The sequence below is a fragment of the Pelophylax lessonae genome, assembly GCF_965119305.1.
Source record: "Pelophylax lessonae genome assembly, chromosome: 10".
In the NCBI taxonomy this organism is placed as follows: domain Eukaryota; kingdom Metazoa; phylum Chordata; class Amphibia; order Anura; family Ranidae; genus Pelophylax; species Pelophylax lessonae.
In genome coordinates, this window is record NC_138777.1 from 209,664,951 (window position 1) to 209,682,395 (window position 17,445).

General features: G+C 44.4%; 1 protein-coding gene across 2 annotated transcripts in view; it reads left to right on the forward strand.

Moving 5' to 3' along the window:
• ZCCHC14 (zinc finger CCHC-type containing 14) overlaps positions 1–17,445 on the forward strand; it is an 87,025-nt gene that overhangs the window by 33,158 nt on the left and 36,422 nt on the right. For both annotated transcript variants that reach the window (XM_082270404.1, XM_082270405.1), the window contains exons 4-7: positions 2,508–2,581; positions 13,147–13,218; positions 14,960–15,066; positions 15,185–15,279. In XM_082270404.1, coding sequence (XP_082126530.1) covers positions 2,508–2,581; positions 13,147–13,218; positions 14,960–15,066; positions 15,185–15,279 — 348 coding nt within the window. The remainder of the gene's footprint in view (positions 1–2,507; positions 2,582–13,146; positions 13,219–14,959; positions 15,067–15,184; positions 15,280–17,445) is intronic.

The following is a 17,445-nucleotide window of genomic DNA, read 5'->3' on the forward strand; positions in this document are numbered from 1 at the left end:
GGGGCGGGCTGCAAATCCAGAGCCTGTTATTAAAATTTGGCATAGAGAGTGAGATGCCTGGGTCCTTCGACTACAGCGAGGTGCGATATAATGACACCACCGCTGTTATAAATAAATTAGAGCGGGGAAGTTACACAGTCATTGGTCCGGGACCCTAAGGTGCACAGGGGCAACTGGTCTTGCATGATATGGGTACATTGGGCCCTGGTAATAATGCTGCATTCAGTAACAGATTTATTAGCAGTTGTTGCTTTGATTGCAGTAAGAAGTCTATATGTTAAATGATGGAGATCAGAAATTTCTGCTTTGCATTTTGCTTTAACCACAGACAGCTCTCTAGTGTGCATTACAGGAAGGAATATTTCCGGGAGTTCCATGGTACTAGATACAGCTGCGAGCAGATCCAAGATGTCGGCGCAATAACCCCCCCACCCATCAGCGAGGTGTGTAATCTGAGAGTTGTGGGCTCAGTGAGGGCTCGGGTCACGTGTCACCGCCCCTCCCATTATCCATCCATCTCAGCCCTTAGTGAAGGAGATGTACAGTGTATGGACGTGGTCGGGGGATTTCCCTGTGTTCGGACTGCGTCCATGGAATGACATCTGGCTCTCTGAGTCACCACTGGCTCCGCCGCACATGGAAATGTTTTAGTCTCTCAGCGTACTGTACGGAAACCATGTGGCGTCGCAGATGACTTAACTTTGATCAGCACTTTTGGATATTTTTCCTCGGTCAGAAAATAAAAAAATGACCCTTGCAGTGTGCCCCTCCCCCCCCACTTCCACAATGCCCCTCCTCCCCCCCACTTCCACACTGCCCTCCCTCCCCCCAACTCCACACTGCCTCCCCCCCCCCCAAGTTGCACCAATTTGAACACTTCCATAGGCACAAATAGGGTGCGACTTGTCATGCATTTTTGAACTGTCAAATCGCATTGGTGTGAATGGGGGCTTATTCCTGGATTTCTCTAAACTCTTCACGACAGCGCTATAGACGAATGACAGCTACAGCGTGGTGGCACATTGCCGGGAGGGTTTCATTTCACATCCTCTTGTGATTGCGATTCCCGCAGGCTCTCCTTGGCGTGCATCAGCAGGGATCTGTGATTGGGGTAAAGAGCCAATCACAGCGGCTTTTTACCATGTTACCCGCTGTGTCCAATCACAGCTGATCACAGTGTAAACCGGGTTTGCCAGTTATCAGCAGTCCTCTCCTCACGCTGACGGCGTGTGAAGAGAGGAGAGCCGATGAGCAACAATCCACAGAGGGGACATCTGTACTGTTCATTAGCATCCTGATTATCAATGCAGCCCCAACAGTGCCCATCAGTGATGCCTGGTAGTGCCGCCTATCATTGCCGCATATCAGTGCAGCCTTATGAGTACCCATCAATACAGCCTAATGAGTGCCAATCAGTGCAGCCTATCAGTGCTGCATATCAGTGCCTCCTCATCAGTGCTGCATATCAGTGCAGCCTTTATCAGTGCCTCCTCATCAGCGCCCATCAATCCTCCATATCGGTGCCTCCTCATCAGTGCCGCATATCAATGCAGCCTTTATCAGTTCCTCCTCATCAGTGCCTATTAGTGCTGCCTATCAGTGCCTCTTCATCAGCGCCCATCAGTCCTCCATATCAGTGCCTCATATCAGTGCAGCCTTATTCAGTACCTCCTCTTTAGCGCCCATCAGTGCCGCATATCAGGTGCTGCCTATCAGTGTCTCTTCATCAGCGCCCATCAGTGCAGCCTCATCAGTGAAGAAGAAAAATTACTTATTTACAAAATTTTATAACCGAAACTAAGAAAACATTTTTTTTTTTTTTTAATATTAAAATTATATTTGTTTAGCAAAAATAAAAAACACAGTGCCGATTTGAATACCACCTAAAGAAAGATCTGTCTCAAAAAAAAAAAATGATAAAAATGTCCTATGGGTACAATGTTGCATGACCGTGCGATTGTCATTCAACGTGTGACAGCGCTGAAAGCTGAAAATAGGCCTGGGCAGGAAGAGGGTAAAAGTGCCTGGTAGGTAAGTGGTTAATTCTTGCACCTGTATGAATGCCGGTGGCTTGCTGAACCGTAACAATATTTATTTTTTTCCCGTTTTTCCCTCCTTTACAGGAAAGGTTGTCTTGGTGCCATTAATAAAGCGTTGTCCTATTAATTTAATATGAGTGTTGTGCGGTGTACAGTCCGTCTGTTGTTTGTCTATGGACTGGGAGCCTCCAGCCGCTCCTTCCTGCCCTGCTCTCTGCCGTCCTAAGTAAACAATCAGACAGAGAGCCGAGTGTTTCTCCCTCCGCCGCCGTCCCTCATACACTTCATGTCCCATATTCCCCCAGCTGTGTGTGAATTCCTTCTGAATGATTGATGTGTGGAGTCTGGCCTGGGGTTGGGGGGGGGGGGGGAAATCACCAAGAGACCCCAACTTCCCCCCCCCACCCACCGGACCAGGAATAGAACAAATGTCTGGAGAGTAATCCTTTCTGTTTGTCTCTTTTCTAGTGAATGTTGAGAAGATTGAAATTAAAGTCTTGCCGCATAAGAAGAAGGAGAAGAACGCCGAGTGCTGTTTTGAGGTATCAATGTGCCGAATAAACATTTCTCTAATGACGGATCTGAAATACAGTGCCAGAATATTTCATCATTTACATCAGTCTCTTTACCAGAAGAGCTTACATTCTAATGTCCCTCCACAATCACACACTAATAATATTATACATTAATATAGCTCTGGCATATACCACAGTGCTGTACAGAAAACACTGAGTCAGTCATATCAGTCTTTTTTCCAGAGGAGCTTACACTCTAATGTCCCCCCTACAGTCACACACTAATCATATTATACATTAATATAGCTCTGGCATACACCACAGTGCTGTACGGAAAACACTGTCCCCCCACAGTCACGCACTAATCTTTGTTTATATAGTGCTGACATATACTGCAGTGTTTGAATTCCAGGGTGTCAAGTTGTGTAAAAGGGTACCTACATCCTAATATATATATATATATATATATATATATATATATATATATATATATATATATATATATATATATACATATATATATATATATATGAGGAACAATAGAGGCATAATGGACTTTGATGGTACCATAAACACTGGATGTAAATGGGTAATGCCAATATTGTATATAAAAATATAAATGTAATAAATCACCATAAAATCATTTATGAAAAACAAATCATGTAATAAAAAGGAATGTACATCACATCTGAAAAAAGCTCTATAGTAATACCACAGATGAAATGGCAAAGAACAGTATAATTATCATTAGATTGTAAGCTCTTCTGAGCAGGGCCCTCTTGTATTTTATTGTATTGTAACTGTACTGTCTCCCTTTTTATATTGTAAAGCGCTGTGTAAACTGCTGGCGCTATATAAATCCTGAATAATATTAATAACTGCAATGAGCATCATCCTAGTAGATTATTCCCGTCATGTTTTGCGGGGTCGCAACGCTTCCTCAGGGGGTGATTTGCAGAGTGAGGGTTCTGAGGCTCCTGAAACCAATGGTGCAGCTCTGAGATCTGGAGTGTCTAATTCTGCAAGTGAAACCTATGTTGGGGCTTTGGCTGGGATGAGGGGGTCACATCAGGCAGGCAGCTCATGGGGGAGGCCGGCTGGAGGTCTGCCATATGCTCTTCACCTCTGTCTTTCAGGCAGAGAATTGTAGTGCTGTTCAGGTGGGAAGGTGGGGGTACCCCCCCTGTAAGGAGGTTGTGGACAAGATTTTGGCGATGGGTTTCAAGGCAGATGACCTCCTTTGCTCTGATCAGTTCGGTAGGCTCCTATGAGTATGATCTCTCCTTTATTCGCCTTGAGTGTCTCGATATGTTTTGGGAGAAGTATGAACGTGTGTATAGGGGTCTGACGGAGTGGGAGGGACTTGTCCCAAAACTTGTCTCATGCCAACCTCTTGTGAAGAATGTCACCATCCTGGTAAGGAATGAATCCATTCCTTCTGTTGACTTGTCTGTCTGGCTGAGATTTGGGGAGCTTCTGACCCCTCTGAAGAAGATTGTGGATGAGGGGCATATGGACAGGTGGGTGGTCGGTGCAGATGAGGTTGCGTGTGTGTGGGAATGTGGTCCAGCATCTTCCCTCCTCAGCCTTCATTGGGAAGGATAGGATTGTTGTGTTTTACCCTGAGCAGCCCAAGCTCTGTAATAAGTGCAGTTCTCTGGGTCATTTTACCTCCTCCTATTCAAAGATGAAGGGCTTTCTGTGTCAGGGCCTGAGGCATATGGCTAAGGATTGCAATAAGATCAAATGCAATCTTTGTGATAAGTTTGGACATGCGTACAGCCAGTGCCCTGAGACCTTCCATAGTCAGTCTGCTTTGGTGGAAGAGTTTTTTTCATCTGGACATGGAGGAGGCAGAGGAGAGGGGGCTGTGCCAAGGGTCCCCAATGTCTCTGTCCTCCCTGTTGTCTCAGTGCAATTAGTGTCTGCTGGTCCATCCAATGTTGTGCCATCCCCTTGTGTCGTGCCCCCCGAGTTGGTGTCAGTGGATATTGTGTCTGATCCTCCTGTGTCATTCTCCCCAGAGGTAGTAGGGGCTGTGGATGGAGCTGGACCAGTGTGCAAGGTTGCACTGACCCCCGTTACCTGGCGTCTGAGGACTGGAGGGTGTGAGGCGCCGGGATGGAGTGAATGATGGTGGGGGTGCTGTGGTGAAGGGTGGGGGGACTGTTGTGGTGGGTGATGGTGGAATAGTAGGGGAGGGGGCTTTGCAATCAGAGTTGTCTCATGAAGATATGGTGTGGTTGGATGCAAAAAGGAAATCTGGGAAGAGGAAGGAGGATGTGCCTGTACCTGAACCTGGGAGGGTGGAGGTGTCCAATAAGTTTGAAGTGTTTTCTGAGGTGGAAGTTGAGGGTTCTTCAGGTGATGAGTCTGTTTTTTCCATGGAAGCGGAATCAAATGGAATATTAAAGTGTGTAGGGTCCCCGATTTAGGGAGGGGGGTAAGCAGGCTAAGAAACGTGTACCCCAATCATCCCGATGGCGGTTCCCACTCCTTTGAAAGTGGCGACCATTAATGTCGCCAGCATACAAAATCAGTAAGTGCTCGTAACATGGCCTTATTTTTGCTCAGCAGGTTTGATGCTGATATTTTCTTTTTGAAAAAGACCCGGTTGTCTAATTTGGCTGATATTCATCTGGCGAAGAGGGAGTAGAGGCGTGGGCCCTCCTTCTGCTCTCTTGCAACCGAGTCTTACACTGGAGTTGTGGTACTTTTTTCCGGCATGGTAACCTGTCGGCGGATTATTGAGGTAGAAATGGGGAGATGCATGGTCTTAGACATTTCCATGGGGGGGGGGGGGGGGGCAGGACCTGCGCCTGATTACAATCTATGATCTCCAGACAAAATGGGACAGGAAATGCCTCTTCATGAAGATCAAGCCTTTTCTTTTTACAGCCCAGCAAGTTGTCTTCGGTGGTGATTTCAACACCTTCACTAGGACTAAGGACATCAAAGATACCGGAGCCAGGCTGGACTGTGATTTTTTTTTTTTATATAAAGGGGAACTCCGCTTTTCTTGAGTTTTACGATCACTGTATGACTCTGAATAGTCCCGATACACCACCTAGGGGGAGGGGTACCTGGAAGCTGAATTTTGGAACTCCTTGACGATGAGAAGGTGAGTCAATCCTTTGAGGATTTTTTTCAGACACTGTTATCGATCATGGACTTTTGCAGCAGTAAGTCGGAGTGGTGGGAGCTTACAAAACAAAGGATTATTGGGTTTTTCAAGGTCAAAGGAAGAAATAAACAGCTTGATAAGTATGTCACCTACCAGCGTTTGCGGAGGAAGCTGATAGGCTTGTCTTGAATAATGGAGATCCGGAGAGGATCTCTGAAGTTAAACTCTTGCTCAGGGAGTGTCAATCTGACAGGCATGCCTTATTGGTTCTTGAAAGGGATTATGGGAAATATCACTCGCCCAACCATTACCAGAATTGCAAACAAGATGGAGCATTTTAAGTCAGTTGTAGGCATGGTTAACAGTACGGGTTTCTTGACCAAGTCCAAGTCTGGAATCCTGAAAACTGCCAGGTCATATTATGCTGACCACCTGGGCAGGAGGGACCTTGATCGGGCAGGCATGTCAGGTTTTCTGGATTCCTTTCCAGGACTAGGAAATGGCAGTTCTCTGGTGAGTTTGACAGAGGACATCACTGTAAATTAGGTTGTTATGGCTATTGATAAACTTGCCATTAAGAAGTTGCCTGTGCCAGATGGATTGACGACCGAGTTTTACAAGCATTTTAAGGTCACTCTGGCCCCGTATTTGGTGGAGGTTTTTAATGGCTGTCTAAAAGAGAGGGTTTACTCTCTCCCTCCATGCGACAATCTGCGATGATTCTTTTGTCAGACGGTAAAGATTCTTCAAGAATCAAGAACTGGCGGCCCATTAGTCTTCTCAATGTTGATAGGAAGATACTGGTAAAAATAATTTTCTGGCGTTTATTATCTGTAGCTGCAATCTACTTTCTCACCACCAGCACTGTTCAGTTCAGGGTAGAAGTGTTCGCTGTCTGGGAGACCCTTGAATGGTGCAAGGCTGCAGGCTGGGGAAAGTACCTGCTGGCATTGAATCAGGCAAAAGCTTTTGATTGGGTCAATTATGAGTACCTATGGCTACTTCTTGGCAAGTATGGCCTGGAGGGGGGCTTTATCGATTGGCTAAAGACTTTGTACAGAGGGGTTGAATGCTTCATGCTTGTGAATGGTTGGATCGGACTGCCCTTGGAGGTTGGCTCAGGTGTGCGTCAGGGGTGTCCTTTGAGTCCTCTTCTATATGCGTTCGCAATCGATCCCTTCATCAGGAGATTAGAGATCGGACTGTTGTGCAGGGTGCCTGTGGGGATTCCTGGGGAGCCTCCTTTTAAGGGTTGTAGTCTATACTGATGACTTGTCTGTTTTCATCTCTGGGACAGAGTTGGTGGAGGAGGTGGTCTCAGTGATGGAGCAGGATGCTGAGGCATCCGGCTCAAAGATCAACCAGGATAAAAGTGAAGTTTTCTGGATGGGAGAGCAAGGCGATCGCTTAGAACTCCAGACACCTTCCCAGAGCCCTGGCAAGAAAATTAATACTTAGGCATCAAATTTGGTCCCTGCGATTACGGCCTTGCAAATTGGGAAAGCAGGCTTGAAGATGCCGATGCCAAGGTTGCCAGCTGAAAGGAATGTAAACTCTCTTACAGTGAAAGGATTGACCTAATTAAAACTTACCTGATCCCGGTATTTCCGTATGACATGTCAGCTTTGTCTGTGTTTTGCCAGTATCTCTCTATACGAAGATCTACACCTGTTTCTTCTAGCTGTTATGGGTAAACAAACGGAACCTCATTAAGAGGTCTGTAACCTACCTTCCCAGGCAGATGGGTGGCCTAGGTATGGTCAACCTGGTGGTATTTATTTCTCTGATGTTTTTGAAACATAATTTTGGTAACATGCTGGCAGAGGAACCGCCTGGATGGGTTGGTATTTTTTCAGTCCTGGTTTAGGCCTTTTCTGCAAAGCTGGGAGAATGGTGGACCAGTGAAAAGTCTGAGGCTCCAACCTGGTAAGCGCCTGGCTTACGTTCCCCCGTGCCTGCCTGAAAATGCTTCAACAGTGGCGAGTCAAGGCGGAGGAAATTAAGTCTCTTCCTAGGAAGGCCCTGGAGAGGAGGGTTGTTGAATCTGCCTTTAGCGAGCCACTGGCCCTGAGGCATTGCCCAGGGTCTGCGTTTAATTATTCTGGAGAGAATCCCCCTCGTTCATGGCAGACTCTATGTAAAGGGAAACTTGAAGTATCGCTCTGCGGATAACTGTGGTTGTCCAAGAGTGGAGTGTGGCGGTGTGGAGGAGACTATGGACCATTTCATGCTTCAATGTTCCTTCAATATAGAAGTCTATAATCGGGTGGGTGGGGCTCTTGGTATCCCTTTCCTTTCCCGCTTGAGTTATGCGGAATGGTCGTACAGGTCATTTGAGACGCATCAGGATTTTGATTTTGAGACACCTTTTCTAATTAGCTTAGTAGTCCGTTACTTCACGTTGAATGCATGGTGTCAGGTTTCCATTCGGAAAAAAGTCCTTCCTGTTGAGGTGGTGCACAACATTCTGGGTGAGGTTAAGAAGATTTGGGGGTTTTGAGAAGGGCAGGTGGTGACAGGGAGCCTGGACAAAGGCGTGGAGGAATGTCCGGTCCTCCATAGCTGCTGTCTGTCAGCCTCTGGGTGTGCGGCTTTTCTTTCAGTCCTTTCACGCCCCCTAGATTTATTTTTTAGGAATGGATTTTTGGAAAAAGGCTGCATGCATGGGTTAAATGTGTAATCCTAGCCTGAGGGTGTGTTTAGGTGGTGGTTAGGGCTTTGTTGAGTTTAATCATGATAATATGAAAATGTGTCTTGGCTGGTATATTTAGTTTTCTTTGTTTTATTTTTTTTTTCTTGCAAAAAAAGCAATTTTTTCTTTTACTGCTGATGTAAGCGATTTTTGTGTATGTATGTATGTATGTGTATATGTATATGTATATAGGAGATTTTTAATAAACAAATTTTACACTCTGTCCCCCAAGACTGAGCCATTCACATCAGTCTCTGCACCAGAGGAGCTTACACTCTAATGTCCCCCACAGTCGCACACTAATATTTTACTTTTTTTTTATAGCTCTGACATATACTGCATTGTTGTACAAAGAAAACCTAGCCAGTCATCAGTCTCTGCACCAGAAGAGCTTACACTCTAATGACCCCTCAGTCACACACCATTATTATTATACATTTATATAGCTCTGACATATACCGCAGTGCTGTACAGAGAACACTGAGCCAGTCACATCAGCCTCTGCACCAGAGGAGCTTACACTCTGACCCCAAAATGACAAGTTCCCGTAGCTGCTGTCTGTCAGTCTCTGGGTGTGCGACTTTTCTTTCTGTCCTTTCACCTCCCCTAGATTTTCATAAGATCAGATTTTTGGAAAAAGGCTGCATGCATGGGTTTAATGTGGAATCTTAGCCTGAGGGTGTGTTTAGGTGGAGTTTAGGGCTTTGGTTTGCATTCTAATAATAACAACATATATCTTGGTTTGTATATTTGGTTCTGTTTATGTTTTCTGGCGAAAAATGCTAGTTTGTTTTTTTTATTTATTTATTTTTTATGCTGAGGTAAGCTACTTTTTGTTTTTGTTTATATATTGTTTATGTATGTAAATATGTTTTATGATGTTGCATGTTTTGTAAGATTTTTAATAAACAAAATTTACCGCGATTTTACCGCGATTTACAGGCGTTTTTACAGGCGTTTTTAGATTGAATAGAAACCAATGGAAAACGCCTGTAATCTGCCCAAAAAGAAACTCATGTACTTTTTTGAGCGTTGGGCGTTTTGCTTACAGCGTCAAAACGCTCAGATGTGAACAGGGGCCATTGAAATGAATAGGATTTGTCTTGTTGGGCGTTTTGAGAGCTGATCCTAGAGCAGAAAAACTCCCCAAAAACGCCCCAAAACGCCTACATGTGAACGGAGCCTAATGACCCCACAAATCACACTATTATTATACATTTATATAGCTCTGACATATACCGCAGAGCTGTACAAAGAAGACCGAGTCACATCAGTCTCTGCACCAGAGGAGCTTACGCTTTAAGGTCCCCCACAGTGACACACTATTATTATTATACATTTATATAGTCCTGACACATTCCATGGTACTGTAGAGCCAACACTGAGCCAATCACATCAGTTTCTGCACCAGAGGAGCTTACACTCTAATGTCCCCAATACACTGTTGTGAAGGGGCTTTTACTCAGGAAGGGCGGGACTATGACACCCTACACTTACACTGAGGACATCTTGTGGCAGAACAGTGATACTGCGGGGTACTCTGACATTCAGCTTTAAGTTTATTTAGTGTGTACCAGGTGCATGCACAGGGATCGCACAAGGATCGCACACGCCTAGTTCTGTCAACAGACCGACATTTCAAGTATTTTTTACGAATCCAGACTTGTATAAATCTGGTGATTGATCTAAACGTATTTGCTCAGCCTCCCCCCAGGGCCCTCCAGGGCAGTTTCTTGTTCTAGTGATCAGGTTGATGTTAGCAGAGGGGGGTTACTGATCCTTCCATTGCAGAGATTCTGGGCAGTTCTGTATACAGGCCTTCTCTTCCTTGTTATTTAACCTTGGCCAACTATTCAGGGATGACGTTCTATGGTGGTTGTTAAACTGGATAAGCTGCATTCTGTATTGAACAGCTTGACTGACCCCAGAACACATTCATAATCCAAAAATACTTCATTATTTGTAGAGGTGTTTTTAAAGGAATAAAAAAAACACATAGAAAATGTAACATTCCCCCTCCCCCTTCATCAGGGCTATGTGAATCTGGAGGGATCCTGAAGGAGAGGTAAAACCGCTTTTGGGATCACTCCGTATTCACATTGTCCAGCTTCCAGAATTTAAGCTCTGAGGAAGACGGACCATCTAAACCCTCGAACTGTGTTGGCTTTTTAAAGATTTTAAAGCTTTTCTTCAAACAAAAAACAAAAATGTTGCAGCTTACCAATCCTTAGATGTTTTTTCTTCACCTGAAGATCTTGCTAGTAACAGTTCCTGCCCCCTCATGTTTGTGTTCATTTCTCCATTGTATCTATGGAGGCAGCCATGATTATCCCACAGACTAAATGAGAAATAAAACTGTTAGACATTGCAATGATCTAGTGCAGCAATGACTTTGATAGAGTATAAAATCCACTCACAATGTTAGAATATGAAAGTCATATATCTGTGGCCCAGAGATGTCCTCCATGTATAATACTTACATGATGGTTACATGTTTGCTGCTGACCCAGAATAAGCTGACTACTCTCTTGCTTGCTTCCTGCCTTGACCCTTCCCTATACCTGACTGCAATTTTGGCTGCATCTCCACTGCCTGGACCTGACTACTCTGTTGTCTGTCGCCTGCCACAACCTCTGCCTGGACTTGACTACTGTCTTGACTGCTGCCTGCTTTGTCCTCTTCCTGGACTTGACTGGTCTCTTGCCCGCTGTCTTCATCCACCCCTGCCTGGACCTGACTGCTCTCCTGCCTGCTTGGACCTGACTGTTCACTTGCCTGCTTCAACCCCTGCCTCGACATGACTGTTCACTTGCCTGCCTCAAGCCCTGCCTGGGCCTGACTGCTCTCTTGCCTGTCACCTGCAATGGCCTCTGACTGGTCTCTTGCCTGCCACTTTCATCCACCCCTGCCTGGACCTGACTGATCTCCTGCTGGCCTCAACCCCTGCCTGGACCTGACTGTTCACTTGCCTACTTGACCTCTGCCTAGACCTGACTGCTCACTTGCTTGCTTTGACCCCTGCTTGGACCTGACTGCTCACTTGCTTGCTTTGACCCCTGCCTGGAACTTACTGCTCACTTGCCTGCCTCAACCCATGCCTGGACTTGACTACTCACTTGCCTGCCTGGGCCTGACTGCTCTCTTGCCTGTCACCTGCAATGACCTCTGACTGGTCTCTTGCCTGCCACTATCATCCACCCCTGCATGGACCCCCTGCCTGCCTGGACCCCTACCTGTACCTGAGTGTTCACTTGCCTGCTTTCACCCCTGCCTGGACCTGACTGCTCACTTGCCTGCCTTGACCTCTGCCTGGGCCTGAGTGCTCTCATTGCCACCTGCAATGACCTCTGCCTGGACCTGGCTACTCTCTGCCTGCACTCTACCACAACCCCTGCCTGGACCTGACTACTCTCTTACCTACCTGGACCTGGCTACTCTGCCTGCTCTCTGCCAAGACCTGACTACTCTCTTGCCTGCCTAGACCTTGCTACTCTCTGCCTGCTGTCTACCATGACCTCTGCCTGGACCTGAATACTCTCTTGCCTGCCTGGATGTGGCTACTCTCTGCCTGCTCTCTACCACAATCCCTGCCTGGACCTGACTACTCTCTTACCTGCCTGGACCTGGCTACTCTCTGCAAAGACCTGACTACTCTCTTGCCTGCCTAGACCTTGCTACTCTCTGCCTGCTGTCTACCACAACCCCTACCTGGACCTGACTACTCTTACCTGCCTGGACCTGGCTACTCTCTGCCTGCTCTCTGCAAAGACCTGACTACTCTCTTGCCTGTCTAGACCTGGCTACTCTCTACCACCACCCCTGCCTGGACCTGACTATTCTATTGCTTACCAGCTCCCTCTACCTTTGATTAGAACCGATTTCTCTCTTGCCTGCCTCGACCCCCCCCCCCTCCCTGCCTGGACCTGACTACTTTCCTGCCTGCCTGGACCATACTACTCTCTTGCCTACCTAAACCCCTGCCTGACCCTGACTGCTCTTTTGCTGCTCCCCTGCCATGACTTCTGTCTTGACCTGACTACTCTCCTACCTGCTCCCTGCCATGAACTCTGCTTGGACCCAACTATTATCTTGTCCACCGCATTATGAACAGTCTCATCACAATAGCCCTTCTCTCCCAACAACTCGTTGATAGGCCGATCCTGAGGAGTGCAACCTGATGCCAGTTTGCAACAACGATTTGTTTACACATTATTGTATTGATGTTTGGGCTTTCTTTCTTTCCATTTCAATAAAAGTGAGGTAGACCCTGCATTTCTGGCAGGATCACCAGATGCTTTTTTTGTACTTGCCGACAATGTTTTTAGCCTAAAGACAAGAAAACAAATGCAGACATCTAAGAGCTGGTGAGCGGCAATATGACATTTTTGGTTTTAGGTTCAGATACACTGTAACCTCTTACATAAAGATAAGAAGACTATTTTTTACTCTCGCACATTTCTCACCAATCCGCAGCAGTGAAAAGCGTTCCCTCCTTTATGCAAAATTTGAATTCCATAGACACCCCCCAGAAGTGTGGATGAGCGTAAGTGATAAATGGATAACTAGTAATTACAGTACTGCTTGGATCTTGATGAAGGGGACATACCCCGAAAGCTTGTCCTGAAAAATTGTATGTTAGTGCAAATAAAAAAAGTATCACAGACAGTACTCAATTGTCTCTGTCGCAAGGGCACTAATATGGCTACAATGACCTCAAGCATAGTAATTACCGTGTAACTCTCCTTTTTTTTTTTTTTTTTTTTTCCCCCTTTTTAGGTATTTTGGTCTGATTCCTCCGTATCGCTGGTAACTAAATCTTTAGCAGAAGTTTCGGAGCTCATATCTAAGGTAAGGGGATCCATTTTAAATCAAAGGGTAAACAAGTGAGAGCACAATTTGTGTTCAAATGAATATACAAAAACTGTAATTATACAATCCGTCAAATAATAAAGTAATATGTGCAAATAAATAAAATGTGCAGAGTCTAAAAAAAGTGCAAAAGTCCACAAATGAGGAATTTGTAAATAAAAAGCAGCCACTGTGTATCCAGACAGTCTAGATGTGGGAAGTTGAAGGTACAATCTGTTCCAGTAACAATTATAGAAGGTAACCAGTATCCACTTAAGGAGTCACCATATCACTTGCATCCACCACCCAGGAAGGAGAGTAAACAGGCTTACCGGAATGTATGGACTCAAATGCCAGCGGCAACAAGTCAAACACGCATACAGATAGAAATACCAGGATGATGGTCAAAGATGTAAGCTGTGAAGAACTGTCACCATACCTAAACCCAACACGTTTCGTCCACATAGATATCATTTGGGGTAATCATACCCCAGATGATGGCTATGTGGAAGAAACGCGTCGGATCAGATTGAGCTTGTTCCATGTTATTGCGCTTTTTTCCTGTGTGATCGGTTATGAAGATGTCCTATTGATGTGCTTGTTTCTTCAGAATTTATGTAAGTTTTCTACTTTTTAAATAAAACACATAAGAGATGGTTTTACACTATGTGGAGACTTCTTGTTTTTTTATGAATGTTGGAGCTCATGATCAAACAAGAGGGCTGGTCGTTGTGGAGAGTTATGGTGACAGTTCTTCAGAGATTACTTCTTTGACCATCATCCTGGTTCTTCCATCTGTATGCGTGTTTGACTCGTTGCAGCTGTCATTTGAGTCCATACATTCCGGTAAGTGTGCTTACTCTCCCTCCTGGGTGGTGGATGCACGTTAGCCATCAGCTTGTAATTAAAGTTGAACTCTTTTGCTTAATGTAGTACGCCCAAAGAGCTGAAATGGTTAAAAAACCATGCCCCCTGATGGTCAAAGGGGGAATTCTCATGTAGATATCACTGACGCATTTCACAGGACAGTGCCTGCTTCCTTAGGGAGAACTGGCATAAGTTTTCTGCTGTGAATGCTCAGATTGCATATACACTATATTGTCAAAAGTATTGGGACGCCTGCCTTTTCACACACATGAACTTTAATGGCATCTCAGTCTTAGTCCGTAGAGTTCAATATTGAGTTGGCCCACCCTTTGCAGCTATAACAGCTTCAACTCTTCTGGGAAGGCTGTCCACGGGGTTTAGGAGTGTGTCTATGGGAATGTTTGATCGTTCTTCCAGAAGCACATGTGTGAGGTCAGGCACTGATGTGGACGAGGTCTGGCTCGCAGTCTCAGCTCTAATTTTTTAATGTTTGTAAAATAAAAAGAATGTTGAAATATAAATATATATTAAATAAATTAAAATATTAATATTTTTCTTGGTGTGGTACCTTGAAAGTCCGATTTGTTTTTCTTTTAGAGATTTGATGTATTTTTCAGGGTTTGATAATCAGCGGCGCTAATATTGTATGGTATAAAAAAAATGCAGCTACCATAATTGTATAGTCCGGGGGGGGGGGGGGGTGGTTTAGATCATCTTCAGACCTAAAATGTGCATTTTATCGTGTGAAAAAAAAAAAAAAAAAACAGCCCTTGCAGCAAAGGGCTAACCTTTTGCTGCATTGCTGTGATGCATAGTCCTGGGGTCGGCGAATCCAGTTCCTTGCAGTTATACGCAATGTCCGTTCCCTCCACAGCTCTCCCACCTGTACTCAGAAGATTTGGAGAAATGCATTCCTTACCGCGGCAGTGTGGGCTCCTATTCCATGGACAGGAACCACCTGGATCTGGATTTAGATCTCCGGTACGACCTTTTACCAAACTACCGCCATTTCCTGTCTGCGTTCCAATCACATTAATTGATGACATAGCACACTTTCCGGTCATGCTTTGTTTTATGGTGCTTTGTGTTCTCTCTGCAGGTATCTAGTGTGCCTGCCTCTTCATGTACTAAAGAGTGACCTTATCAAGAAGTTCTTCAGTAGTTTACCAAGCCACCAACCGCACCAGAGCTTGAGTGAGTGTCCCAGTATTCTGAAATGCCTTGGTCGCCAATTGTTTTTCTGATAATATTCTTTTTTTCCACCAAATAATTTTCACTGAGAGAAAAAGGGAAATGTGAGGTTCATAGGAAGATACATTGAATGCCAGAACAGGTCAGAAGCACAGAGGTTAAGGAATGATAAGCTCAGAGTCCTGTCTACAAATGCTCGCAGTTTAGGTAAAAAAATCAATGAACTTGGGTCAATAATGGCATCTGAGAATGTAGATTTAGTGGCTGTTACGGAGACATGGTTTAATGAAAGAAATGACTGGGACATAACCATACCAGGGTACTCTTTATACAGAAGAGACAGAGAAGGCAAGAAAGGAGGAGGAGTGGCCCTGTATGTGAAAGATAGCATTAAATCTAACCTAATACAAGTTGGTGAGGCCAACATAGAGTCAGTTTGGGTTACGTTGCAGTTTGCTAATCATGCAGTAACTCGTGTAGGTGTGATATATAGACCACCTGGTCAAGTCAAAGAACTAGATGATCTACTAGTTGAAGAAATAGCTAAAATGACAATAAAAGGAGAAGTTATCATTATGGGAGATTTCAATCTTCCAGATATAAACTGGAAAACCAAAATAGCAAGTTCTACCAGGAGTACAGATATTCTAAATTCCCTACTGGGGTTGTCTCTGCAACAAGTGGTTGAGAAGCCAACCCGGACGGAGGCCATTTTGGATTTGGTATTCACAAATGGGGATTCGGTATATGATGTCATTGTAGGCGAAACCTTGGGATCTAGTGATCACCAGTCAGTGTGGTTTAATATAAGAACTGTGAAAGAGTCAAACCACACAAAAACAAAAGTTTTAGATTTTAGAAAAACAGACTTTTCAAAAATGAAATTAGTCATAAATGAGTCCTTATCAGACTGGTACGGATTACATGGAGTCCAGGAGAAATGGGACTACTTAAAAGGTGCATTATTGAAGGCAACAGAAAATTGCATTAGACTTGTCAGTAAAAGCAAAAAAAGGAAGAGACCACTGTGGTACTCAGCAGAAGTGGCCCAAATCATTAAAAATAAAAAGCTAGCATTTTGTAATTATAAAAAAACCCAGAGCAATGAAGATAAGGAAATCTAAAAGATTAGGCAGAAAGAGGCCAAGCAAGTTATAAGAACTTCTAAAGCGCAGGCAGAAGAAAAACTAGCTCAGCCTATGAAAAAGGGGGATAAGACATTCTTCAGATATATAAATGAAAAAAGGAAATTAAAACAAGGAATAACTAAATTAAAAACAAAGGACGGAAGTTATGTAGAAGAGAATAAAGGGCTAGCCGACTGCCTTAATGAATACTTCTGTTCAGTTTTTACAGAAGAAAAAGAAGGACCTCCACTTGAAAGGATGACTAATGAATCGTTTGATGCATGTGTCTTTACAGAGGAAGACGTTCTAAGATTGCTGTCTAAAGTGAAGACAAATAAGTCACAGGGTCCTGATGAGATATACCCAAAATTATTAAAAGAGCTTAGTGGTGAGCTGGCAAAACCATTAACAGATTTATTTAACCAATCATTAGTAACAGGAGTCGTCCCGGAAGATTGGAAATTGGCAAATGTCGTGCCCATTCACAAGAAAGGTAGTAGGGAGGAATCGAGCAACTATAGACCAGTGAGTCTGACATCAATAGTAGGCAAATTAATGGAAACCCTATTAAAGGATAGGATTGTGGAACATCTTAAATCCCATGGATTGCAAGATGAAAAACAACATGGGTTTACTTCAGGGAGATCATGTCAAACAAATCTTATAGATTTTTTTGACTGGGTGACTAAAATAATAGACGGTGGAGGTGCAGTAGACATTGCATATCTAGATTTTAGTAAGGCTTTTGACACTGTCCCACATAGAAGACTTATCAATAAACTGCAGTCATTGAGCATGGACTCCCATATTGTTGAGTGGATTAGGCAGTGGCTGAGTGACAGACAACAGAGGGTTGTAGTCAATGGAGAACATTCAGAACAAGGTCATGTTACCAGTGGGGTACCTCAGGGATCTGTACTGGGACCAATTTTGTTTAATATCTTCATAAGTGATATTGCAAAAGGCCTCGATGGTAAGGTTTGTCTTTTTGCTGATGACACAAAGATATGTAACAGGGTTGATGTTCCTGGAGGGAAAGGCC